Here is a 25,593-nt window from a genome sequence, read left to right on the forward strand (position 1 = left end):
CGTAATATTTTCTTCTTCTCTAAAGCTATAATTTGTAGCTTACCTAATGTGATGTTTTATGTTCCTTATGTAAAACACCCCCCCCCCCCAAAAAAAAAAACAAAAAAAAAAAAAAAAGATTATGTATCAACTTTCTAAATCAATGTACAATTTGTAACTTCAGTTCCATATTTATTGTCTTAGTACATGATGTAAAAGATAAACGTAAACAGTTGGTTAATAAGGCCTTGTTTGGTTGCAACAATTTTATGTAGGCACTCAAAATTCCTAGGAAATGCATTATTGACGTGTTGTTTGGTTAACTAAAAAAGTGCAAAATGGAGGAAATAGAAATTCTAGGAATTTCATTTCCGACATAATAGGGAATTCACTTACCCACCTCCCCCTAGATCATTCAAATTTCCTAGGAATTGTAATTTCCCTAATGCCAACCAAACAAAGTAAAGCAATTTCCTAGGAATTTGAGGAAGGAAATAATTTCCCATGAATTGTAAATTACCATGGGAAGTTAATTCCCATTGCAACCAAACGAGTCCTAAATGTTTGTTGATAAACTATTATAATGAAGTTTATTATCACCAAATTAAAAAGTAATAATCACGATTACTACTTGTTGGTATTTGGATCGTCTAGACTTGTGTGCAAGATACTCCCTCCGTCCCTAAACTTCGACCCTTTTAGCCTAATTTTAGTCCTAAAATAAAATAATCGACCTATTTGCATTAAAATACCCACCAATTTACAACAATATTTGTGCAAAATTAGTTTCCCCATATAAAATTTTGTTTTTTCATATTCCCTCCGTCCCCAAAACTTCGATCCTTTTGGGTTGATTTTGCGGTTATTAAGAAACTTAAATAAGAAGAAATAAAAACATATTAGAAAGATAAATTTACATGGGGTTTGTAAAAAAATAGAGAGATAAAGTATTAAAAATACATAAAAAAAAATAAAAACAAAAAAACAAAATTTTATATGGGGAAGCTGATTTTGCACAAATATTGTTGTAAATTGGTGAGTATTCTAATGCAAATGAGTCGATCATTTTGGGACTAAAATTAGGCCAAAAGGGTTGAAGTTTTGGGGACGGAGGGAGTACTACAATGCATCTTAATTCCTACGTTTAACAGATGAGGAAAACGGTTTATAATAAAGTGTATATAATCCGGAGTAGATTTAAAAGCATTATTACTACAATTTGCATAAGTAATTGTTTTATAAATCATGCTTTTTTTGTTTTAGCTTATCCGGGGCATGCAGTAGAACAAGGCGCAGCCATATTACTGTACGTAATAATAATGATCACACAAATGACCAACGAAAATTTGAGGTTGTATTGCTACTAATTAGTCTTAATCGATCATTATTCGATCTCTCAACGACAACCTAAGGGTGGGGTGAGGTGGGGTGGTGCAATTTTATGGTCATAGTTACTAGGGAGAGAGGGTATAAGTGTATAACATTCTTGTTTTGATAAGGAAATTACCAATACGACGTATATACTATGGTCATGTGTGGTTTATCTGATAATCATTTACTTGAACTTAATTAATAAAATTGTTTAAATTATCATTTACCCGAACTTAATGAAATTGTTTTTATCATAATTTCGAGTATGTTTATTTCACCATTTTAACTTATCGATCAATACTAAGCTTATATTCTTAATTTCCACCTCTTTTGTTCACTTATTCCAAGATAAATAAGCTCTAACAAATTTAGAAATATAAGTTCAAATAAGGGTAATAAAATTTACTCAAACTACATACATTTTCAAAAAGGAAAAAAATGTTAATAATTCCAAGTTCATATTAGGATAGTATGTTTGGTTCCTCTTGATGGAACTTATTACTCCGTATTCTTAAATTTGTAGTACAAAGTATAACTTTATAAATGAAATTCTCGTCAAAAAAAATTACAAATGAAATAAGCTAAACACAATATGTTTGTATGGGTTCCTTTCCCTAAAGTATCATTAATTTGGTGAATTAGGACATTTCTTTGCTATCTTTCTTTCAAAAAAAAAAATCCAACTTTTAACTACAGTACGTATAATGTATTATAATTTAAAATTACATTTGCTCTTTTTTTTTTTCCTAAAACAGGAATGCATTATTATACCCATCCGTTCTCTAGAATGTACTCATTTTTCCCAAAAGAAAAAATGATATTGAGACCATAACAAATTAACAATAGCTTTATAAAATGGCAAAAGCTAATGAGCGTCCCCGGGGCGTTAGATAAGAGAATTAAAGTGCAAATATTATAGTAAAATTAACCTTAATTACACCGAACAACGCGTAATTTTGTCATGCATTCCTAACTTAATACCATTTCAACCAATATAATTACTCTTTATCTAACGCCCCGGGGCGCCCGTTAGCAAGATCCTTATAAAATTATAATAGTAAAATACATGCGTGTTGAGTGTACATTTGTTTGAAAATGCGTCTCACTTGATTATTCTCTACTCAGTAGCTAAGAAGAGCTAGCCTAAGAAGCCTTCTATATATATTCCCTTGTTTACTTATCTAAATTTAGTTTATATGGACTTATTTAAACTTATCGAAATTTAAATTGTAAATTAAAATTGAGGAACCTTTATGAACACTTATTATTGCGAAATCGCACACCAAATAAAATAAAAAAAAATAAAAAATGGCTAAAGGTTGATGAATCCCACCGGTTGGTTTGATTTTTTAACCCATCGGTAGGGTGAAATTTTTTAACAACTCAAGATCTAAACTATTCTGATATCATGTTAAACTCACAAGAATAATTAGGAGAAAACGGCTTAAACTCTTTATGATTTAAGACCAATATATATAGGCATATCAATGTGCAAATTTTAATATAATACCTGTCAATATGTAATCGTAATTAAAAATATTGATAGTGAAAGATGTTTCTTGAATACAGTACAAAACAACACATAAGTTATATTATGGAGCAAAGGAAGTATATAAAGCTAATGTCTTGAAAAATTACATGTAATTTGACAAATATTAACACTAAATATCTTATCCAACTATATTATTGGATATTTACTAAATTGACTAATATAACAAAAGTGTTTATCAAAATGTTATTCTTAAATTAAATTTCAAAACTAACTAAATTAACTTCGAAGGAAAATTTCCTACTTGTATATGTTTTTTTCCTTCATCCCGGTTTGATTTTTTTTTTTCCTCTCTTATTTGGTGCTTAGAGAGCCACAAGAATAGGGGAAAAAATCGATCCCATAATCTTCTAAAATCGGGAGGGAAACTCTAATCACTTGAGTTATTCCTCACTCGTTAATTTGGTTTCGTTTTTCTTTTTTTTAGTCATACTCGTAAATAGCCGCTAATAGCAGGCTACTCTAGTAACGTACCCTACACAACCATTCTCATCACTCCCTTAAACCCTCCATGGCTCCATATATAAATCATTTATTATTCCACCTAATTTTAAAATTTTGTCTGGATTACTAATAATTGTAAGTTTGTTTCTGTCTATCCCTAATTTCGAGTAGTATTGTTCATTGGTGGTTGGTAGCTTAGCAAATCACTTTGTAGATCACAAATATTCTTGCTAATAATATTGCATTGTTATTTATCGTTTAAGCCCTTTTTGGTAGTTTCTTAAAAGAGTTACTTTACTGTATATTTTTTGTTAATAAGGGTCGGGGATAACTTAAGTGGTTAGAGCTCCTCTCTCGGTTCCAGGTGATCCTGTGATCGATTCTCATCACCTTGCCTTTGTGGCTTTCTAAACACCAAAAAAAAAAAAAAAAAAAAAAATTGTTAATGGAAAGTTTGGAGCAACTATATATATGGCAGATGAAATTCCGTGAGGTTGTATTAGAGAGTATAATTAAGTGCTTGTTTGATTGGAAGATATTTTCTTTGGATATGAAAATTTTCTCCAGGCAATAGCTAAAATATGTTGTGTTTCATTAGAAATTTCCTAAGAAATGTAATTTTTAAGTGAAATGTAAATTCCCACATAACATTGGAAATAACTCACCAAGCCCCTCTAGGTGGAATTGATACAATGCATACAACTTATATCATAGTGTAGGAAATACTAATCCTATAATGTCAACCAAACACTTTTGTACAACTTTTATGTAATTAGCAAAGAAAAAAACTTCCCATGATATATGACTTCATGTGAGAATTTATTCTCTTGTTGAACCAAACGAACAGTAAGGCCCTGTTCTCATTTGATTATTTTCAGCTCAGTTCAGTTCAATTCAATTCAACTCTAATAAGTTCAGTTCAGTTCAGCTCCTAATTTCCTTCTCTCATAAAATATTCATTTCTTTTCAGTTCAATTCAGTTCAGCTCTAATAAGTTCAGTTCAGTTCAGCTCATCTCATTTCAGTCAATTAGATTGGAAGTGAAATGGAGTTGAAATTTCTATTCCTTGCATGGGTGATTTTTTTGCTTAGTGTTACATAATATCATTGAGAATTGTTACAGAAATGTTGTGTTGAATGTCAGTTTTCCAAAGTTTGTATTAATTGTTTGATTTGGATTCTTTAAGTGTAAATACATATTAATAGTAAAAAATATATATATATAAAAAATCCAATTTAAGGGAAAAAGTAACGGTATTTTACTCGTAATAATTTAGCTTGTTTAGGAATCTAATTTAATAGCCATGATAGTAAATAGTTTTGTTAAATTAGCTAATTCGATAAAAGTTTTTTTTTTTTTTTTAAAAAAAAAAAAATATATGTATGAATCGCCATCTATAGTTAAAAATGAAAATGTGAGTAGTAATAAAAGTCAATATATATCAGATACAAAAATAAATAAAGAAGTACTTGTAATAATATGTCTGTCGGGCTAATATTTACATTGTACTGTACATGATATTCTTTACCTTCGATTATTTCTCCATAGACATAATTTTGATTTTAAATCATTATCATGAACATGTATCTGTAGTACCTTACTTAGAATAATAATAATGCACCTCGTGCTCAAAATTAGTATTTAATTGATTTAACTTTCTATTTGAATTTCCAAAATATTTTCAAGGCATAAAGAAATCAAGTTCATGCATACTTCTTTACTGGTTACTTTCACGAAGGATGATTCAAAGACTGTACCATCTCACTACTCGTTTATGTTATGGTTCATGTATATGATTGACTCTTTAATATCAATGTGGGCCCCACAAAATTTGATAATAAAAAAATTAAACTGCCGAGTGAAAATTGACCTCAGTGATTTGACCTCTTGTATAATTTTAATGTTGAAGTAATTCTTCTTTGACAGAAATGTGGAAATGTTCCATGAACCTGAATCTCTTTCTTGTCATTCTATATCAAATTTAAACATGTGATACAAAGAATAAAACGATGCATATCATATCTTCATATATACTTCTTCTGTTTTTAATTACGGAGTAATCTCAATGTAATACTCTTTACGTCCCATAATATTTGACACAATTTTCATTTTTGTACATCCCAAAATACTTGACACGTTTCTAAATATAAAATGAGATCACTAATAAAAAAATATTTTCCTGTACTTGTTTGGGACCACAAACCCCAAAACCTAGTTAAATCCTACATTTTTTTTTCTCCTCACTACCCTTACTTTCTCCACTTTTTATCTTCTTCCAATATAAAAATATGAAAGAGAATCCATTTTATAATAAACAAATGCTTTAAATGGATCTACTTGTATTTTTCTTAAACTATGTGTCCACCCCAACGTCCCAAGTATTCTGGGACAAAGGGAGTATTAAACTAGATTAAACCCCATGCAATATATGCACGTTTGTCAGATATTTATAATGACAATAAAATTATAAAAATAATATATATATAAAAAAAAGGTCTCGACTCACCAATATACGGAGTAATTATTATTATTATTATATATATATGTATACATATATATATATACATATACATATGTATATGTATATGTATATATATATATATATATATATATATATATATATATATATATATACACACACACACACACACACACACACAATCATGTTCGGTCATATTTTAATGCTTTATTTGTTCCAAATTAGATAAGATGACACGTTTTAACTTTTAGCACTATTCTCGAATTCTTTTTCAACTAACTTATATGTTTTTTTTTTTTTTTTTTTTTTTTGTTTTTTTTTTTTTTTTTTTGATAAGAGCTTATATGATTTATAGATAAATAAAAACATAGTCATATGAGATATTGTTGAGATCCTTTTAATATGTATTTCCAAAAAAATAACTTTTTTTAAAAAAATAAATAAATTATATTTATTGATAATCAGAGATATTTATCGTTGAATTTATGCATTGACAAACGTGATAAAATAAAAAAGTGTCATCTAATAAGGAAAGGAGGAACTACGTTTCAATATGAAATTTTGATTTCTTAAACTCTTAATAATTTTTATAAGGACACAATTATCAAAAATACATAATGGTGTTCAAACTTTTATACTATACTAAGCAGTAGCAAATGTGGAAAATTTATGAAACGCTAACATCTATATGAAACAAAAATAGTACTCCCTCCGTCTTTAAAAGTTTGACCCTTTTGACTTAATTTTAGTCCTAAAATGATCGACCCATTTGCATTAAAATATCCATCAATTTACAATAATATTTGTGCAAAATTAGCTTTCTCATATAAAATTTTGTTTTTTCATGTATTTTAGTACTTTATCTCTCTACTTTTTTACAAACCCCATGTAAATTTATCTTTTTAATATGTTTTTATTTTTTCTGATTTAAGTTTCTTAATAACTGCGAAATTAACCCAAAAGAGTCGAAATTTTGGGGACGGAGGGAGTATATGAACACCAATAAAAATCAAAGCAATGAATTTGTTTAGGAACAAAGGAGTATTATAAAATACAAGTACTCGTGTTAAAAAAAATATACAAATAATATAATTGGATGAATAAATGAGAGGATTATTCAATTAGTTTGTAAATAAAAAGAGACAACATTAAGGGCGTGTTCGCGTTAGCTTTTGAGTAGCTTTTAGGTACCTTTTAGTGGTTTGACTAGGTCAAACCACTACTTAACAAAAAAAAGTAAGTGTTTGGCAAGGTAGTGGTTAGGGTCGCTTTTGGTGGTGGAGGTAGCTTTTATGAAAAGTTAGAAATGTTAGCTTTTGAAATTAGAGGTAGGTTTTGAGGTAACTGTTGAAAAATTAATCTATAGTTTTAAATATAAAATATTAATTTTTATATGTAACAGTTAGTCAACTGCTACTTTACCGAACACTCATACTTAAATGATTTACCTTCACAAATAACATCTTGTTGACAGCTAACAACTACCTACATAACTAACATCTACCTTTACAGTTAACAGCTTTCTTCACAGTTATATTTTGCCGAATATGCCTAAAAGACCCATTGGCTTAATAGTTAATACTACGTAATGATGTTACTCGTACTTGTAACAAAATTAAAGATGATAGGAGACAACATTAAAGATAAGTGAAGTGTGAATCCATAGGCTTCATGTTGTCCACTTGTCTTATCCAACTTACAGCCAACAACGAACAGCCCAAGGCCCATTAATTACATTCGCATAAACACGATCCAAATTTCCCGTACCTTGTCGAAACTCGAAACTGTGTTTACTTTATTAGCTACGCCGTATATGCTCCATTTAGTAACCATGTTTGGATGAGAGATTCATGTTATATGATTTTAGAGTATATTTAATGCTTATATGTAGTCCTAAGGGTTATATATATCATTTTTCTTGTTTCAAATAAATAATAAAAAAGAAACAAAGGTAGTATTTAATTGAATTTCGACACAAGCCAAAATGTCTATTACTCGTAGCAAGCTTGAAAATAAAAAAAAAGAGATACATATAAAGTACTCCGTATATCTTTATTACAAATAGTTAAATATAGCAAGGAGGGCTTTTTTTTTTTTTTTTTTTGTTAACAATGGTAAAAAAAATTGTAAATATTAGAAAACCTTCCTTACGAGGGGAATTTCTATTGCGTAGCAAGGAGCTCCCTTTTTATTGTTTGACTAGATTAGTCTCGTGCGATGCACGATTTGATTAAAATAAAATTTTCTAAATTTGTTTACTTTTTCATACCACAATTAAAAAATAAAATATTTTCAAAACAAATAAAACATCAGATATTAATAAAAAAAATAGAGCTCATAGAAAAATTAAATGATGAAAAAATACCTGAGAAATAAAATTAAATTATTATTGTTGAATAGAATAGATCGTTTTTCAGAATTTGTTACTAATAATTATGTAGCTGGCCAGAATTTTAATAGAATAAAATAATATCACAAAATGATGATATCAATTATAATTTTGGAGGGAAAATTTTTAATAACAACATGACATGCGTCTAATTTTAAATTAAAATGATGTCAACGGTTACTACTTTAGTTTTAGTTATAGATTTTTTCTTACCTTTTTTTTTAAAAAAAAATAAAAATACAGTTGTCGTCTGCTGATGGTTTGGGCCGATTATGAATCACAAATGTTTTATGCAGGAGATGAGGATTGAGACTGTATAATTTTTCAGATCGAACCCACTTCGTTAATGGACTCAAATATTTGAGATAGATTTACTCCATCAGGAATTTAGAAAGCTTACTTCAGCCCACTTTATGTATAAGAGCTTTGCCTGTATCAACCCATTGCATATTAAGATTATTTCAGCTTTCGCTCTCATAATACTACGTATAAACCAATTGAATAAATATAATAATTAAATTTGTAGATTACTCGTATATGATGTATAAACCAATTGAATAGATATAATCTCGTCATTTATGATCTCTTATAATCGTTTATAACAGGGTGTTAGACTCAAAGGAATAAATTGAAAAGAGACTCGATAAAAACAGAAGAAATGGAGGGAGTATGCATCAACACGGCAACACTAACAGTGTGTTTGGATAGATTAGTGGGAAGGAAAAGAAGGGGAGGGAGGAGAAGGGGTGGAAAGGGAAGGGGAGGAGAGGGAAGAATGAAGAGTTTTCCTTTCAAATCTCTCCATTGTTGGAGAGATTAATTTCTTGCAATTTCTATCCCTCCATTTCTTTTCCTTCCTATTCTCTTCTTTCCTCATTTGCTATCCAAATGAGAGATAGTATCCCTCAATTTCTCTTCTCTTCCTTTCTCTCTATTTCCTTCAATCCAAACAAAGTGTAAGTATAAGCCTCGTTTCTCTTTTATTATTCCATATGTGATCTTCCTACTTTGACCAATTTTGTCTTACAAAAAGTAGATTTTACGTTTATGTTCACAAATTACAATGAAGCTCCCTTCGCTATTCTGCCCATATTTCTAGATCAAGGTCATATCCATCTCTATTTGCGAAAGTTTTGAGAATTGGAGGCTTTTACTTGTTAACTTGTTTCATGATTTAGAACAAAAATTAACATTTCTTTGTGTATACCATATCGAACCTGATAATTCTACTTCAAAATTACAATAGATCCTCTCCTAAAATGCTGTTAAACATTGATATAAAATACAGTATGCAGAGGGTCATAACTCTTCTACAACTACAAGGATCGTGAAAACTTTCAGAGCCACTAAATTTGCATCCTATTCCAAACAGACTAACAGTATGTTTGGATAAAGAGCCGGGAGGGAAAAGAAGGGGAGGGAGGAGAAGAGGAGGGGATCAAGGGAGAGAAAGGGGGGAAGGGAAGAATGGTGAGTTTTCCTTCCAAATCTCTCCATTGTTGGAGGGATTAATTTCTTACATTTTAATCCCTTCATTTCTCTTCCCTCCAATTCCCTTTCTTCCTCATTTGTTATCCAAATGAAAGATACCCCCATCTGTCCATTTCCTTTCCCTTCCTTTTCCTCCATTTTCTTCAATCCAAACAAACCGTAAGTACTTAAGAACTTACAATATTCAATAGCACGGAGTACGTAATAGCTTGTACTCTAGTAGGATGTCAAGTTGTCCACAAATCATAAAAAGCTTGTCACTGAAAGTCAATGTAGATACGTAATGCAAATTAATGGGAGCTCAAAACATTTATTTTTCCTTTCATTGGCTAAACTATCATTGCTTTATTAGGAGAAAGCAAGAGACAATCAATATACAAAATTACAAATTAATTCTCATAGGTCATAGATAATAAGCATAAGATATATTTATCTAGTCATTACGTATGAGTACATATGATTATTCCTTACAGAATTACAAATTAATTCTCATAGGTCATAGATAATAAGCATAATCTAGTCATTACGTACGAGTACATATGATTATTCCTCACAAAATTACACATAAACTCATTTTATTAAATCATGGCCTATCATTCTATAAATCACTTATACAGCCATAATTAGGCATAATGTGATGATGACATTAAACATAATTTGAGCTATACAAGTTAAATCTAGAGTCACATACTCACATGATGCAACTAATATACGTATTCAAACTTGTATAAATACATCGACTTCACTTTCCAACCACAAACTAATTAAGAAGATAAGACAAAACCCTTGAAAAAATCTTAGTACTTTGTTTCAATTCATTTCTTTATTTTCTACAACCGTATAATCTACACATTCGTGCAAATCAAATCAACCGTAAAACAAAACATTACTGTATATGTATCTGATCTCACACTATTTGCATAATGTCTTATCTACGTATGTATAAAACACAAAGTCGAACCAAGTTTACTCGATAACCCAGTGTTGACCATCAACATTAACCTTAACCCCATTAACCTTAGCAAACAAATCAACAGCTCTCCTAACACCTCTATCATCATACTTAGTAAAATAATCATGCCCAAACATGACCCCACCCGGTCTAAGTAATTTATAAGCCCGGTTTATATCCGACCAAGCCGAGTGAAAATCATGACCCGCATCCACCTCTATCAAATCCGCCATTACTCCCCATTCGCAAAGCTTCTCAAGCGTTGACCCCGTCGTAAACGGAATCGGCAATATTGACTCGCTCGAGTTCAGGTAAATCACGTTTTGTAGAAATTGCGGGAGGAGTAAAACGTCGCCGTTTTGGACGGGGACGTAGTCAACTCGGTCCCGAAACCCGGGCCAACCGCGGAAATCATCGAGGCAGAGGATTTGAGTTTGGAGTCCGAGTTGCCGAGTTAACTCAGCCATGTGAGTTGCTGACGCGCCTAAGAATGTTCCGACTTCAATGATTGTTTTTGGTTGGGTTTTTCTGATAAGGTTTTCGAAAACGGCGCCATAAGAGCCCCACCCTTTGACTCGCTTAGGACGGAGTAATTCTGCCACGTGGGGTGGTGGAAAGTTCTCGTAGGGTGAGGTTCCGTTGTAGACCCGGTTAAGGATTATAGACCGGATTATCTCTGGTGGGACCGGGTTTGAACAAACCGGGCCGAACCGGTTATGGTCGTTGTTTTTATCGAGGATAAGAGATGACGTGGCAAGAGGACAGTTATTAGCTGTTGTAACGAGATTAACGACAGTTGGAGTAGTGGAAGCAGAATCATTAGGAGAAGGAGGAGAAGTGAGTTGTTTGTTGGAGGAGAGAGAAGGTGACGCGGTAAAGTAGCCAAGGGCGTATGTTAAGATGAGGAGGATAAAGTACGCCGTTGGTTTAGGGTTACGTAGATAGTTTGAGGAATTCTTCCAGAAGCTTCTATGGTGTAACGGTAGCTGCTGCCGAGGGTGGTGGTGTTGATGATGATCGTGTTTCATGATATATAATATTGTTGAGGTGAGAGAGAAACGAAGGAGAAAGGGGTTATAGGAGAAGGAAGGAAGAAGGTTGAAATGGAAGGAAGTTGGGAAAGTGTATAACTGTATAATAAATAGATATTGGTATTTGAATGTGAGGCTAATTAATTCATTAATTAATTATTTTGGAATGTCAATATTCAACTTTTTCTTAAGTTATTTACGCATTAAGCAATACTCGTATTATGAATTTTATTTTTTAGTGTGAAAATGGTGACAAAAAGTATGATTTAAATGAAAATTATGCTTTAATAATACATACGGTACGAGTATTAAGTTAAATCAAACACATACTAATATTTCATCCGTCCTCAAATTACATTCTCACTTCTAGCATTTATTACTCACGTAATAGAGAGAAGTAGGAATGTAACTTATCGATGAAGGGAGTATTGAATTTGGAAAAACAATTTTATATACATAGTAGAATTGAAGGTTGCTTTTCCATATAGATTACGAGTACCCCATTGTTTCTACTTCCAAAATTATACTTCGTATATAATTGTATTAAGTTTCTGTTTTAATTAACATTTATGACCTACATTATTCTTATTCCTTAATATAGAGTTTGAAAGCTACAAAGACCATCACTCATTTGATTTATATGCTCATGTTAAAATTCTAAAACTAAAAGACGGTTTTGAAGTTTTACCTCAATATTTTAAATTGTTTATACCTTTTCTTGTATCATTTCAATGATATAGTCCACTCCAAATTAATTAGTCATGGACAAATGTTATAATTAAATAGAGTTAAACGTTAATAAAAAAAATGTGACACTTATATAAACCTCATTAGTACCTTTTCTTGTACCATTCGTCGCTTGCATGTCATTAGTAGCTGATTATTATCTTTTTTTTGTGGTTGCAGTCAACGTAGGTTGTGCATAGTTTATTATGTACAAGGAATTGTTCATATTTTGCAACATTCTCATATACGGATAAATCTCATCTTCTTCATATTTCTTGCACGTCGTGTTAACCTATGCAAGCCACTAATTTATCAACAATAATTTGGACTATATTATAGTAACTCCTAACACTAAACAATTCTAAGATATACAATGTATATGTAATCTGTCTTTCTTGTAGAATTATTATAAATTAATTTATGTCTCTTTAAAACCATTATTGCTTAATTATGTTGTCCATGAGATTGATATGACTTTTGCAAATTTGACTTTTTAAACAAAGCACATGGTATTACAAATTTACAATATCAAACTTCCAATTTATGGGTATTATCGGACCACTTCAGCACTTATATTACATCTAAAATTTTGTAAATACCATACTCCAAAATATAATTACGTTCTTTAAAAACATTGACAACACAATAACAATGACAGTGTAATTTTCAACTAACTATACTTGTTCGATAGCAAATCCATACTTTGTTTATTACAGAGCATTCCGTACTATGTACTCATAGTTCATTATTTCTAGTTTATCTACTAGTCCGTACTTTATTCATGTTGTTCCTTACAAATGAAATAAAGCCCTCACAAAAACCAGAGCAACTTTGTATTACCACTACACGTCTCACTTTAAACTTTTGTTGCTTTTAAAATATGGCCAACTTCGACGTCCTTTTTCTTTAATTATATCCCCCTAACCTTTTTCTTCATTGCTTGTAAATGAATATTCTTCTTAATTTCTCACCCACTAACATTAATTCCTACTAGTTTGCAGTACCTGGACCAACCTAATTCATCTATAGAATGTTAATACTAAATTAAGCCTAATAATACTAGACTATCAAATTATAGGTCTCTCAGTTAGTTCATGATTGAGATAGCAAAGAGCCAACCAAACCGTCATCAGCCCAAATGATATAACATCCCTTCTTTATCCTCGAAACCTTCCCCCGTTGCAATTTAACCAGATACAGATGCATTATTCAAGTTATAACTACAAGTAGTTATTGGACAATACTATGGCAGGAAGAGTTAAAATGGAAAGACAGTGAGAGAGATTTTACTTCAGAAGATTCGTCTGGCACAGCTGCAAATCCACATCCGCAGCATAACCCTAATGAGTACGTAGCCAAGAGGAAAGATCAAACATCAATCTTTTCCATAGATAAAGATGGTCTAGAATCATAATTGGATGCTGGACTTGATTTTTGCCAACATGTTAGGACATAGCAACATAACAGGAACTCTACAACTTCCACTAACTTAAGCTAAATTAAGAAACAAACACGAAAATTACACTTCCTATTTTAAGCTTACCAAAGATGAGGCCAGACCACCACCACTACCTTCTTCCTGTATGAGAAAAACACATATTCCTACTTATCAACATTCATATGCCTATAAATGAAAAGGCATTGTCACTTTCCTTCTTCTGAACCTTTTAGGTAAGACGGTTCTCCTTCAATACTGCACCCTGCAACTGCAGTGGAATTTCCTGTTCCGTCACCTGTAGACCCTGCCTCAGGGCCATCTTGCTTGTTTGCCCCACGTGTGTCACTAGGACTGGCCGATGCAAGTGGCCCACCACCACCTCCATGCATTGCTTCAGTTTGCATGGGATGCATCCCGTCACTAGGTCCAGCAGGTCTAAAGTTCATTTGCCCAGCCATAGCCTGCTGCTGCTGATGTACCTGAGATTGTTGCTGATGTTGTTGCTCCTGCATCTGAAGTGGATTGGTGAACTGAGCAGGCATCCTAGGAGTGAAACCTTGCTGTTGAGCCATTGCAGCAGCTTGCTGTTGCATGTAATATGCTCCTTGTTGCATGGCAGGATGCGGGGCCACCTGCAGGTGATGCTCTATACATAAGCACAGAGACTACATCAAAATTAGAGTCAGTTAAGTGATGTTGTAAGCAAGCATACTTGGGCAGGTACTGTTGCCATCTGAGGTTGAGCATCAGCAATTGCAGCCAGATACATCAAGTTTTTCTGAAGCTGTGCTTGATATCTGCAGAATCAAGATATACATATAATTAGTTAGATCAATGGAAGCAACATTGCCCAAAAACAGAAAATACAAGATTGTGGCCATTATAACTATCATCAATTCATCACTTGTAGTAGTACAATCCATAGAAGTTGAGTTAATAATTGCCAAAGAAATATTATAGGTCACTGAAGGCCTCAACTCTTCAAGTCTAGTGCTTACCACAGTTATCAGTCCTCAAATTCAAGGTCAATATCAATGCCATGACATACTATTACAAAGCAAGCATATGAAACATGGCCTTATCCAACCATCTAAAGGCAAAGTGGTTGATACTGATAACATGTACACAACTTTTAATACACCACACATTACATAAATTTCAGCGTCTCTGAGCTCTAATAACCCAAACCTATATCTATACAGATTGCACTCATTTTTACACACCAATACACCATCATTCAGACCTAGTAGCCATATGATAGTACCATGAACTTATTTAAGTTTCCTTTCACTAAAACGGTATAACAATCTTAGTACTTGGCTCGCTGCCCATGAACTATTTCCCTGGCATCGCGGTATGATTCGGAAATAAAGGGTAGAAGGGTGGGAGAAAGGGGATCATAATCAACAGCATGTATAAAGGGATCCTTTGATAAGAGAAAAACTGAAGACAGGGCAATCCTAGAGAAGCAACCACATGGATGCATGTTGCAAGTTTACCAGATTATAAACTTCTGATAAGGCATAACTGGTCACACAGATGCAAATCTAAATCATAAAAAGAAACCATCCCATGGACCCTTGAAAAAAAAAAACCGGAATAACCAACAATGAGCCATGACCAAGAAATAGATAAGGAACCAGTCTCAGTAGATAAGCAAGAAAGCTGAACAGAAATTAAGCAGTAACTTACTGAGCACACTCAGCAAGCTTCCCAAGGTTTTGGTTATCCAATATAGCCAGGATTAGCTTTTTATTCTCGTCAAGATACTGCAATCAAATATGAACATAAGGCCAGTAAAGAAAGTGGTTATAAAAATACTGCAATTGAATATGATAACTGTAAGTGAATCAAAACTTCCAAAACAGTCACCAGTTAGAGTCAGTCTCTATGTTGCTATGTAAAGGAAGCAACTAGATCATATAATTTATAGCTATGACGAGGCTACATAACTGTCAATCTGTCATGGTAAAACATCTAAATGGAGTTTAATATAATTGAACAAATCTATTCACAGATCAAATCAAAATAATGCAGGAGTCACTGGAAGAAAATACAGTGTGAAGCTAACTAAGACAAAGACAAGATTTGAAGATCTGAAGGATAAAAGCACACAACTGCTCTTTACAGTCAGGCTGAACTACCTCACTTTTGGAAGAAATAATACAAGGAGGGGGTTAACTGGAAGGAAAAATGAAGCTTAATGTACAGAAATCATAATTATTTCATACACAATATTATGACAAAAACTTTTACATGTAAGGTATACGCATTTGAAATCAAATCTGTAAAATGAATCATGAGCATGCCTAAATTTCTTTGTTATATTGATTGAGCAAATCTTGTACAAACATATGCATAGAACTATGTTTGACAAGAGTAAGAAGGGTCTATAGAACTACACATAGAGTGCCAAATTAATGAAGAAACACGCTTCAATTAAGATGAATATTATTCTGGTCGAAATCACACAACACCAGATAAGGAGATTTGCCTGGAGAAATGACCTATCCATATCCATAAAGTGACAAAAGTACCCAATTTGAATAAGGTCACATAACGTGCCTGATGAGCAAAATATTAAGCAAAAAATAGAAGCATGTGCAAATAAGGCCTAAGTGTCAAGTCCAATACAATACAACACAACACCTTAAACTAAAATTTACTTCAGTAACCATAAAATTGGCCAACAGGTCTAGAGGTTAGCAGAAATAAATCATGATCCGGGCAAGAATATATGCCATACTATGCAGCAACTAACACATGTTATCCTTTAGTACCAACCTCTCCATTTCTCCATTATGTAAAGCCTCATACTTCCGGCATCTTAACCGTGCCATCTCTCCATTTCTCAAATCTCATATAACAATGTGTCCAATCAACCATCTCTCATCCTTCAGCCAGGACCTCCCTTGCCTAACTAGTCAGCATCACAACTAAAAATATTATTGAAACTATAAACACCTAAAGATCCTCATCCTTATTTCTACCCCAATCCAAGGACTTTCAGGCCATAATAAGACTAAAAACTCCCCAAACACCTTCATTTCTAGAGGATAGTGTCAGTCAGCTTTGCTATAAGCATGCAATTGATAAATTTGGGTGGATTGAAGTAATTTATACCACCGGCATCCCCTCCAACAACCACGGCCCATTCAAAATTCGCAAAGTCTTGAAGCAACACGCGTATAGCAGAGAATTTGTATCTAGATTGTACGACAATTGGGCAACCCAGTGAAGTGCCCTCCTTCTCACTGGCATCATCCACCTAAACTAGTCATTTTGTAATAACATCTAGACACCAAAATACATACTCCATAATACTAGTTTGTTCACAGAACAACAATTAGAAAGCCCAAAAGAAATAGGCAACACCAATTACTGCAACATCTAAACACCCAATCACAATAACCTGATTTGACAGTACCACCATGATTATTAATTTAGCATAAACTCTAAAATTTGTTCATTTTCGCACTAAATTGAACTAATTCTGCCATAATATTACTCAATTTTTTTAATAAATAAGAAATCCATCAAATTAATCAAGCAGCAATAATCAAATTACCAAATCAAAGAAATTAATAACAGATCATAATCAAATTCTAGATGATAAAAAGATTAAAAAAAAAAATTGAAAAAGGAGAGAGAAATACCTTTTGAATCTGCTCAGTGGTGATGTTAGCCGGAGGAAACGAAGGCATAACAGGCATCATTGAAGGCGTAGGCTGCTGCATTTTACTATCGATGAATTTCTTTCTCCCCTGGTTAATTTCGTAGTTTCTGCAAATTTAATTGAACAGAAGAAAAACCCTAATTCTTAATTTAGCCAAAATTAGAATGAAAGAAAAAGGGAAATTGATGAAGAATTTAGTGAAGTTACCTGTAGATGAGAGAGAAAAAATGTGAAATAAAATTTGAATTTGGAGGGGAAGACAAGGTATCGTCGATGATTCTCGAATATTGAACCAACCCCCCCAAATAATATAAAAATAAAAATTGAAAACAAAAAGTTTGGGTTTTAATTATCAGGTGTCTGAGTAGTAGGAGTGCCACGTAAAACAGTAACCGTATTTTAATACAGTACTAGTACGAGTAGTAAGTAACACTGTCTATTTTGCCGGGAGGGTCTCCTGGCACGTGTTGTCTGAACTAGCATCACTTTCTTGTCTCTCTTGATTAATTCTACCATGGTTTGTAATTTGTATAGGGTACAACACAGTCATTAAACTCATTATGATAATGTAAACAATTTCTACTAGGAAGAATAGAAATCATGAAACTTATCGATGTTAAGCAAGTTGTTTGCTTATATAAAGTATGTTGCAACGGTTGTTGATACGAAGAAAATAAGTAATAAATTTAATGTTTAGTGTCATTCTGGTAATTAAGGATATCTATATAAGATTTCACATAAACAACACCATTGAATCTCCTCTCCCATTAATTGTGATGGAAAGAAATTACTATGAAGGATAGTAATGATAAAAGGTGTGCCAAATCAATTAGAAATCATACACGTGCACTGAGTTCCAATTAAGTGGTTGGATGTCATGATGTATTTGCAGGATTTCCCCTTTCTAACTCAAATCAACACTTATGTGGGAGTGAATCAAGCACGAAACAAAAAACTCTTCCTTTTAAGCCAAACAAAAGACCATGTATCTATTGTACCCCTTTAATGTAGAAAAAAGGGTTTTTAAACTTCCCTAGATAAGTATTTAAAATTAAAATAGGAGTAAAACTATCACGTCACTATAATACTACAAATACGTTACTTTAAAACTAATATTAGTATTATAAATACATAGTATGTATAAATCTTTTCTTATTCTGGTTTTATCAAAAGGTTAACCTATCTCTTCAACCCTAGCCTTCATTGTTAATTTTTTGAGGGACTTCCATCGAATCTTGCCGGTGGAAAGCACCAATCTATTTTTTTATGCCTTTTGTTTTTTTTTTTTTAAGCTTATAATAATAGTTCCTCCGTTTGAGAGAAACTTGTCTCCCTCGAAATTAAGGGTTTTTCTCCTTCGAAAGATAAGGTTTTTTGAACTCCTTCGAAAGACAAGGTGTTCTCTGTGCTTGGAATAGTATCAGGTCGTGCGGGGCTACGGTTGATATTGGTTACTCTAATTCAGGATACAAAATTGTCTCAAGAGTTTTGTTTCTCCAAAAATTATGAAGCGACGACGGATCCACTTAAAAAGTTGTATGAGACAACGAATTGAGAATGTGCCGAATTGTTATACCTGTGTATTTGGATTCTTAGTCCTTCTTTAGTTAATTCTTGTCTGATTTTGTTAAATATATTTTCTTTGTAGTTAATCATCAATTGTAAATGTCGTATGGCTTTAATCAATGAAAATTAGTGTCTTTTGGGACTTCTTTCAAAAAAAAAAAATAAATAAAAATAACAAACTAATTTTAGTATTGAACTCTTTCATCAAACATAATTAAAAAAGGAGATTAGATTAGATAAACAAACAAATTAATCAAAATTCTAAAGATCCCTGCTCTTCACCATATCAATGTTTGAATTTACTCCATAACTTAATTTTTTAGGTGCAAATTGAGGTAACCTAAATTGATACTCAAAATTTAAGATTGCCTAAAAATAAAAACACAGGGCCTGAAATCAAAGACAAATTCAGTTGCGTGATGTGACAGGCATAGAATCATTTGGTGACAGGGCTCTACAATTCTTAAATTTGGTTTTCAACTACTCCCTATAAACTGTTCATGGCTTACTTTCTTTATAGTCCGCCATTGATTGATTGATTACTTCCATAAATATTCCCAAAATAACCCTAATTTTCTTCTTCCCCACAGTAACCAACCTTCAAATCAAACTTCCCAAGATTCAATTTTTTCTAGAAAACCAACCAGGATTATTCCTTGGTTTTCGCATATCAAGAAAACAACTTTCCAACTGAAAATAAACGACCCCAATTAGAAACACAAATAAATAAATCCTGGCTTCAGATTTCTGCAAATCGCTGTTTCAACCCAGAAGAACTAAATCCCCGCCTCTTCTCTCAGTCCCCCAAAATCGAATGCTCCGACGAACAATGGATATTAACCCGTTTAAGTATTGTTCGGGGCTCCGTTACTTGGGCTACTTGATGATCTTTATGGTTTTGGGTATCATCGCCCTCTCTTATTGGGCCGTTATCGTTCTTGTTTGGGGGCCCAAATTGATCCACGGTGGTGCTCCGGCTGTTTTGGCTGCATTCATTGTTCTTCTTTTCCATGTTCTTGTGAGTTTGCTGATTCTTTACTGTTTCATCATGTGTTTGTTTGAATTAGCGTTTTCTGATTCCTGTTTGATTGATGATTAGCCATTCTCATTGTTAAATTTACTACTTGATTTGGCTAATTTAGGGCTTCAACTGAAATTGGTACTCCGTATTTTAGTTGTTTGGTTATGATTTTGTGGAGATGATTATATTGATTGTTATTGTCAAATTGCCATGTTAGGGATTTATTATTGGTTGGAAAGGTGACAACTTTCACGAGTTTTGGTATAATTGGTAAAGTTATATGTTTGAGAGGAGGGAATAATTCAATTGATAGGATTACAAGGTTGGCAGAGTTTCGGAGGTTAAGATGAAATCTAGACTCAATCTCACTCCTACTAATTGAGTCTAGATTTGCAAGGTTGGCGAGTGATCAAAGTTAAATTTTGGCAGGAAGTTGGGGGAATAGAAAGAGGGGCTGGGGCTAAGGTAGTGTAATGCTTTGTTTGGATTGCAAAGAAGGAAGGAAAGGGAGGGGAGGGGAAAAGGAGGAAGGGAAGGGAAAAGAAAGGGAGGGAGAGGTGAGCTTCATTTTCCCTCCATATCTCTCCAATTTTGGAGGGATTATGCTTATTAGAGAGAGAGGGAAAATAGATCCCTCCCTCTCCTTCCCCTTCCTTCCCCCAATCCTTTACCCAAACAAGAGAATTTGTCCCCCTCCCTTTCTCTTCTTTTCCTTTCATTTCTTTCTATCCAAACAAAGTGTTAAGTGTTTAGATTTTAGAGGTTTATTGGTAAGAGATGCTGAACATAAGTTGAATAGTTATCAGTTTGCAGCTAATTTGGTTGGATGGAAAGATGTCAACTATATAGTATTATCTCTTTGTTAAAGTGATTGGCTTGATTTGCCAATTGGCTAATTTTTTGGAATTGTCTTCCTAGGAGTCTTAGGTGTTGAGATTTGTGCTCTTAGATCACGTTACTCTAAACCATACAGAACACTCAATTTAGTAATTGTCAGTTCACGGCCATTGGTTCTTTGTAACATAGTCCGCAAAGGAGTGAGCATGATCTATAAATTTCGAGAAACGAAGGAAGGACATTGATTTGGGCTGAAACCATCAAGCAGTTGTCGTTGAAAGTTCAAGCGGTTTTATGTACTCTCCATTTAGGAAGTGGGCATGCTATGGTTCTAGAGGTCAGCATGCAACCAAAGAGGTGGAGTTGTTACATGAATAAATTGAATGGTTTACATGAATAAATTAAAGAAAAGCAAGACTATTTCCGGCCCAAACGGCCAAAAATTTAGAAAACACTAGAAGAGAGGAGAGGGAGATTATTTAGCAGAGTTTATTTCGTAATTATTAAAGCAAACTTATATTTTCAAAACTATTTAGTCTCTTGCATGAATTTTATACTTAATGCATAACACTTGGTTTCTTACAATGACATCATAGACTTCTTGTAAGGTTATCAGAGTTTTGGAATCCTCTTCTGTATTAATTCTTCACTGCATTAGTTCTGTGTGTCACACTGACTTTGAGTTTAAGAAAGTTCTAACATGATTTTTGAAGAGAATCATGTAGGGCTATGAACTCAATGTAGTATTGTGTCTGACAACGCACATCCTTACTAATCCTATTTGAATTCATAAGATTGCTAAACATTTGTGCTCTAGATGTATAGAATTACCCAATAGCAATGGCATTGGATATTCGGACTATTGGATTGCAGTTAGTGGTTTTACATATATCTAATGGACCAATAAGCAAAGTTGTGAGCTTGATAAATTCCTTTTTGGCTATAAATATCATTTTGTATGTTTGTTGCTGTTTGTTCATGTAGCTTATACGTATTGTTTGTAATTGGTTATTCTGATTGTTTGTAGACTACTCCTTTTGTAGCTTATACTGTTAACCTGGAGCTACCTTATGGTAGTCTTCCGAGATCCTGGTTCTATACCTCAAAACTGGGCTCCAGTATTGGATGTTAATCTGGAGGAAGGTACTTCATCATCATCTTTAGCGACTCCATGGCCTGCATCAAATGGATCGGAGCGAAGATCAACTGTGGGGTATTGTAGTCGATGTCAGAATCCCAGGCCACCACGTTGCCACCATTGTTCTGTCTGTAAGCTACTCCAACATTTTGGCTTTAGTTTCATGGTTGTTTCCTGACTTTTTCTTTTTCTTTTTTTTTTGTGGCATCTTATTAACAAGTGAAGCAAACACTTGCATTTACGCATTCTTCCCATTCTAGTGCTGTGGGCATCACATACTTGTACTTGTTTGTAATCTGTTCCATACTTCTGTTGAAGTAATTGATACTGGCTTTTAATGCTCCACCATAACACATCTTTATCCTTTGTTCTTTTATTTACATCAGGCTGAATAGTTCTTTACTTAATTTCCTATTTGGGGGGTGGGGGAGGGGGGTATTTTGTTGTTGAGGGACTTTAACTGATTAAAACTGCTTGTTTATATAGGCCAAAAGTGTGTTCTCAAAATGGATCACCATTGTGTATGGGTAGTTAATTGTGTTGGGGCACGCAACTACAAATTCTTCCTCTTATTTCTTGTAAGTCTCTAATCTCTATTATTTTGATATATTTTCTTTTGTTTCTAATTTTTCATGGCAGGAAGTTCTCTCCCCCACCCCCCCACCCCCCACCCCCCCCCGGCGAATTGAGTGTTGGAATTGGAGAAGATTAATTTTTCATCGTGACTGATAAAGTGATAATGTATCTTGTCTGAGTTACAATGGCTGTTATCTTGAAGAACCTTATGAATTGTGATTTCATTTTAGTGTAACGATCTCTTTTGATAGTGAGTTATACTGCTTGCGAGTATGTTTTGAATAATGTTGGCAGATATTAATTTATGGGATTGACTTCCTTGTGTCCTCTCTAATCCTCCTGGTTTTCTGTTTAGATATATACATTCCTGGAGACAACATTGGACACATTTGCATTGCTTCCTAAAGTTATTACTTTATTTGGAGAAGCAAGGAAACATTCTGCCTCTCCTGGTAATCTGGCAGTCATGGTTTTGGCATTTGGTAAGGGTTTTGCTCTCACTGATCATGTCATTATTTACATATTTCAGCATTCTCATCTTATCGATTTTTCTTACAGATGTTGTAACTTAATGCAGTTCTAAATTTGGCCTTTGCCCTTAGTCTCCTCTGTTTTGTGATCATGCATGCAACACTTCTTTGGAGCAACACAACAACTATCGAGGTATGGAGAGCCCTAGTAACTTAATGCAGTCCTAAACTTTATTTTCAATTTTGTTGTTGTATTTGATTGTGCTCTATTAGAGCTTTGCTGTAGTAGGTGAGGTTGTAGCTTTTTTTGACTTTTGCCTGTTTGATCTTATAAGCTTTGTGATGTATTATAACTTCCTAATGTGCTATCGCCACTACAGTCCTGAGAGTGTTAGTTTGATTTCTCTTGTTAATTTGATTTTTTTTTTTAAAAAATATAATTATGGCGATGAGCATGCCCACTATGGACCCTTACCTAGATAGACGAGTTATAGCCTTATAGGAGCTTTTTCCATGTGGCAAGTTGGGGTGCAAGCCATTAACCATACCCAATTTTAACAATTTTCTAGATCAGCTCAAAGCTTAGCTCATTGCTGGTTTGCTGCTCACCGCCAGCATGGAAGTGACTAAGTGAGACATCCTAAGGTTGGAAATAATGATGGAGTTATGGCATCACATAACATTAATGATGTTGCCCCAAATTTCCACCTGGTAAATTGGTACTATACTGTAACTTATTTGAGCTTGTATTTTATATTCCAGGTTTATGAAAAGAAGAGGGATAAAAAGGAAACGGCATCCAGATGGAAGTATGACTTGGGTTGGAGAAAGAATGTTGAGCAGGTTATTGGACTTTGCTTCCCCTTCCTTTTCTCTTAAAGTTGCATTGCAGAAGAATGAATCTAATTTTGCTGTTTTTGTTTACATCGTATACTTATTAAAACAATATTACTAACTCTAACTGATCAACTAAATAAACAAATTTTAAATTTAGTATCTTTCTAGTTCTTCAAGAAGCCTGTTTTACTTCATCAAACTGAATTATATCTAGAGTATTTTTCATGTTCCTTTTGTTTCAAGTTCCTGACCTCCATGTTTCGTGAATGCTGAAGCAAAATTTTAATGTATTCATTTCTGTCACAATTTTGCAGGTCTTTGGCACGAAAAAAGCGCTATGGTTTATTCCAATGTTTACAAAGGATGATTTAGACAATGTACCCTCACTACAAGGCACACATTTTCCTGTGCGTGATGATTCTGAGTCGTAAAAAGCTGGTGAGTAAAGATTAGTTGACCCTAGTGTTACTGAGGGTGCCATCACACCAGCCAGATGACGCCATTGTAATATTTGAACTTGAGTGCGTCATCACTATTGCAACGGTGGAGTGGCAAACCTGTTCCATAATACTTCTTTATGTAATAGTTCCTCTTACATCATCATTGTCAAAAATACAAGTAGGTGATAACTGGTAGTCTGTTACATTCATTCTTGAGTGTAGAAAATTTATCTTCCCTTCTTAAAATTTATATTGTAGTGTGGACGTGTGGTACTACTAGCGTCTTCTGCATATACTGCTCATTATCCCTTGCGGTTCTGCAGGCTTCAGATTTGTATGAATTTGTCATGCAGATATTTTATTTCCTTTGCAGCAAGTCTCATGTGATATCATTCCTCACAAACTGTGAGCCCCGCGCCATACGTAAGACTTTGCCGTTAAACCCAGTGGCTGGCATGTTGGTTTTAAACAGTTATTGAATCCATTATCATGTTTGCGTGCAATGGATTTAAGGGCAAAGCTTTAACTCTCTTTGAATTCTTGCAATATATACAGGAAAGAAGGTAAGTTGACTCGCAGCAGCGCAAGTCAGTTTACCTTTTTTTCCCTTCAGGCTGGTTAAGAACTCAAGGGGAGAGAGAGTTAAAAGTTTAAAACTCTTGCTGAATACGAAGTAAATATATGTTGATGGGAACAGATTGAAAAGCCAAGCGTACTGGAGTACTGGTCTGTTGACTAATATTAGATGTTTGGTCTACACTAAAAAACAAGGTGTTTGATATCCAACACAATTTAGAGTTTGATAGTTCCAAAACAATAATTTGTATGACACACCTTTGGTTTTGACTGGAGTTTTCTTAGTCATCGCTTACAATGGGAACAATCTGACTATAAGATATTAATATCTATCTTAGCTTATTTCCAAGGTATGAGCACTAAATAAACCTTGAAGATCTATAATAAGCATGGAATTAGATGTGGTAATTGTGGGTTGAGACTTCCGAAGGCATGACTAAGTTCATCTCGTGTTGGCCACTCCAAGAACTAGGTCCATGATACGCTAGGCCAGGGCAAACATGTCTTTAATTACTTCCCCTTGAGCATGTATTAAAGGGCGGACTTATACTTGTGAAGTTACAGTCAATATTCAATGCTATTCGTTGCATCTATAATTCTATATGC

At 33.5% G+C, this 25,593-nt stretch overlaps 3 protein-coding genes across 4 annotated transcripts; 1 reads left to right on the top strand and 2 right to left on the bottom strand.

Moving 5' to 3' along the window:
• Positions 1-10,272: 10,272 nt before the first annotated feature.
• On the bottom strand, positions 10,273-11,683 carry LOC145584507 (uncharacterized). Its single transcript, XM_081641333.1, has one exon. The coding sequence runs from the start codon at positions 11,681-11,683 to the stop codon at positions 10,670-10,672; it is 1,014 nt and encodes a 337-aa protein (XP_081497459.1). The 3' UTR covers positions 10,273-10,669.
• Positions 11,684-13,670: 1,987 nt separating this feature from the next.
• On the bottom strand, positions 13,671-17,874 carry LOC145585822 (GRF1-interacting factor 3-like). Its single transcript, XM_081642537.1, has 5 exons — positions 17,734-17,874; positions 17,507-17,633; positions 15,543-15,619; positions 14,563-14,647; positions 13,671-14,482 (listed from the first exon to the last, which is right to left on the bottom strand). The coding sequence occupies exons 2-5, from the start codon at positions 17,585-17,587 to the stop codon at positions 14,057-14,059; spliced, it is 669 nt and encodes a 222-aa protein (XP_081498663.1). The 5' UTR covers positions 17,588-17,633; positions 17,734-17,874; the 3' UTR covers positions 13,671-14,056.
• Positions 17,875-19,528: 1,654 nt separating this feature from the next.
• LOC145585823 (putative protein S-acyltransferase 12) lies at positions 19,529-24,779 on the top strand. Of its 2 annotated transcripts, XR_014100732.1 has the most exons (8): positions 19,529-20,110; positions 21,994-22,219; positions 22,575-22,666; positions 23,020-23,146; positions 23,242-23,327; positions 23,704-23,779; positions 23,897-23,977; positions 24,286-24,333. XR_014100732.1 is itself a non-coding variant. In XM_081642538.1 (7 exons), exons 1-7 carry the CDS (start codon positions 19,907-19,909, stop codon positions 24,400-24,402), a joined length of 933 nt encoding a protein of 310 aa, XP_081498664.1. In that variant the 5' UTR covers positions 19,532-19,906; the 3' UTR covers positions 24,403-24,779. The 2 variants fall into 2 exon arrangements, 1 of the variants encoding a protein (XP_081498664.1); XM_081642538.1 differs by lacking the exon at positions 23,704-23,779 and having other exon boundaries at positions 19,532-20,110; positions 24,286-24,779.
• The last annotated feature ends 814 nt before the right edge of the window (positions 24,780-25,593 follow it).

Source organism: Chenopodium album, chromosome 16, assembly GCF_948465745.1.
Source record: "Chenopodium album chromosome 16, dcCheAlbu1.1, whole genome shotgun sequence".
NCBI classification, from domain to species: Eukaryota; Viridiplantae; Streptophyta; class Magnoliopsida; order Caryophyllales; family Amaranthaceae; genus Chenopodium; species Chenopodium album.

Bases quoted from the DNA above. Each gene is read 5' to 3' on its own strand.
- LOC145585823 (XM_081642538.1), top strand. From the start codon at position 19,907: ATGCTCCGACGAACAATGGATATTAACCCGTTTAAGTATTGTTCGGGG. The intron at 20,111-21,993 runs GTGAGTTTGCTG...CTCCTTTTGTAG, and splicing joins TTCTTCTTTTCCATGTTCTT to CTTATACTGTTAACCTGGAG. The intron at 23,978-24,285 runs GTTATTGGACTT...ACAATTTTGCAG, and splicing joins GGAGAAAGAATGTTGAGCAG to GTCTTTGGCACGAAAAAAGC.
- LOC145585822 (XM_081642537.1), bottom strand. From the start codon at position 17,587: ATGCAGCAGCCTACGCCTTCAATGATGCCTGTTATGCCTTCGTTTCCT. The intron at 15,620-17,506 runs GTATTTCTCTCT...ATTTGATTGCAG, and splicing joins CCACTGAGCAGATTCAAAAG to TATCTTGACGAGAATAAAAA. The intron at 14,648-15,542 runs GTAAGTTACTGC...TTGATTCTGCAG, and splicing joins AAGCTTGCTGAGTGTGCTCA to ATATCAAGCACAGCTTCAGA.
- LOC145584507 (XM_081641333.1), bottom strand. From the start codon at position 11,683: ATGAAACACGATCATCATCAACACCACCACCCTCGGCAGCAGCTACCG.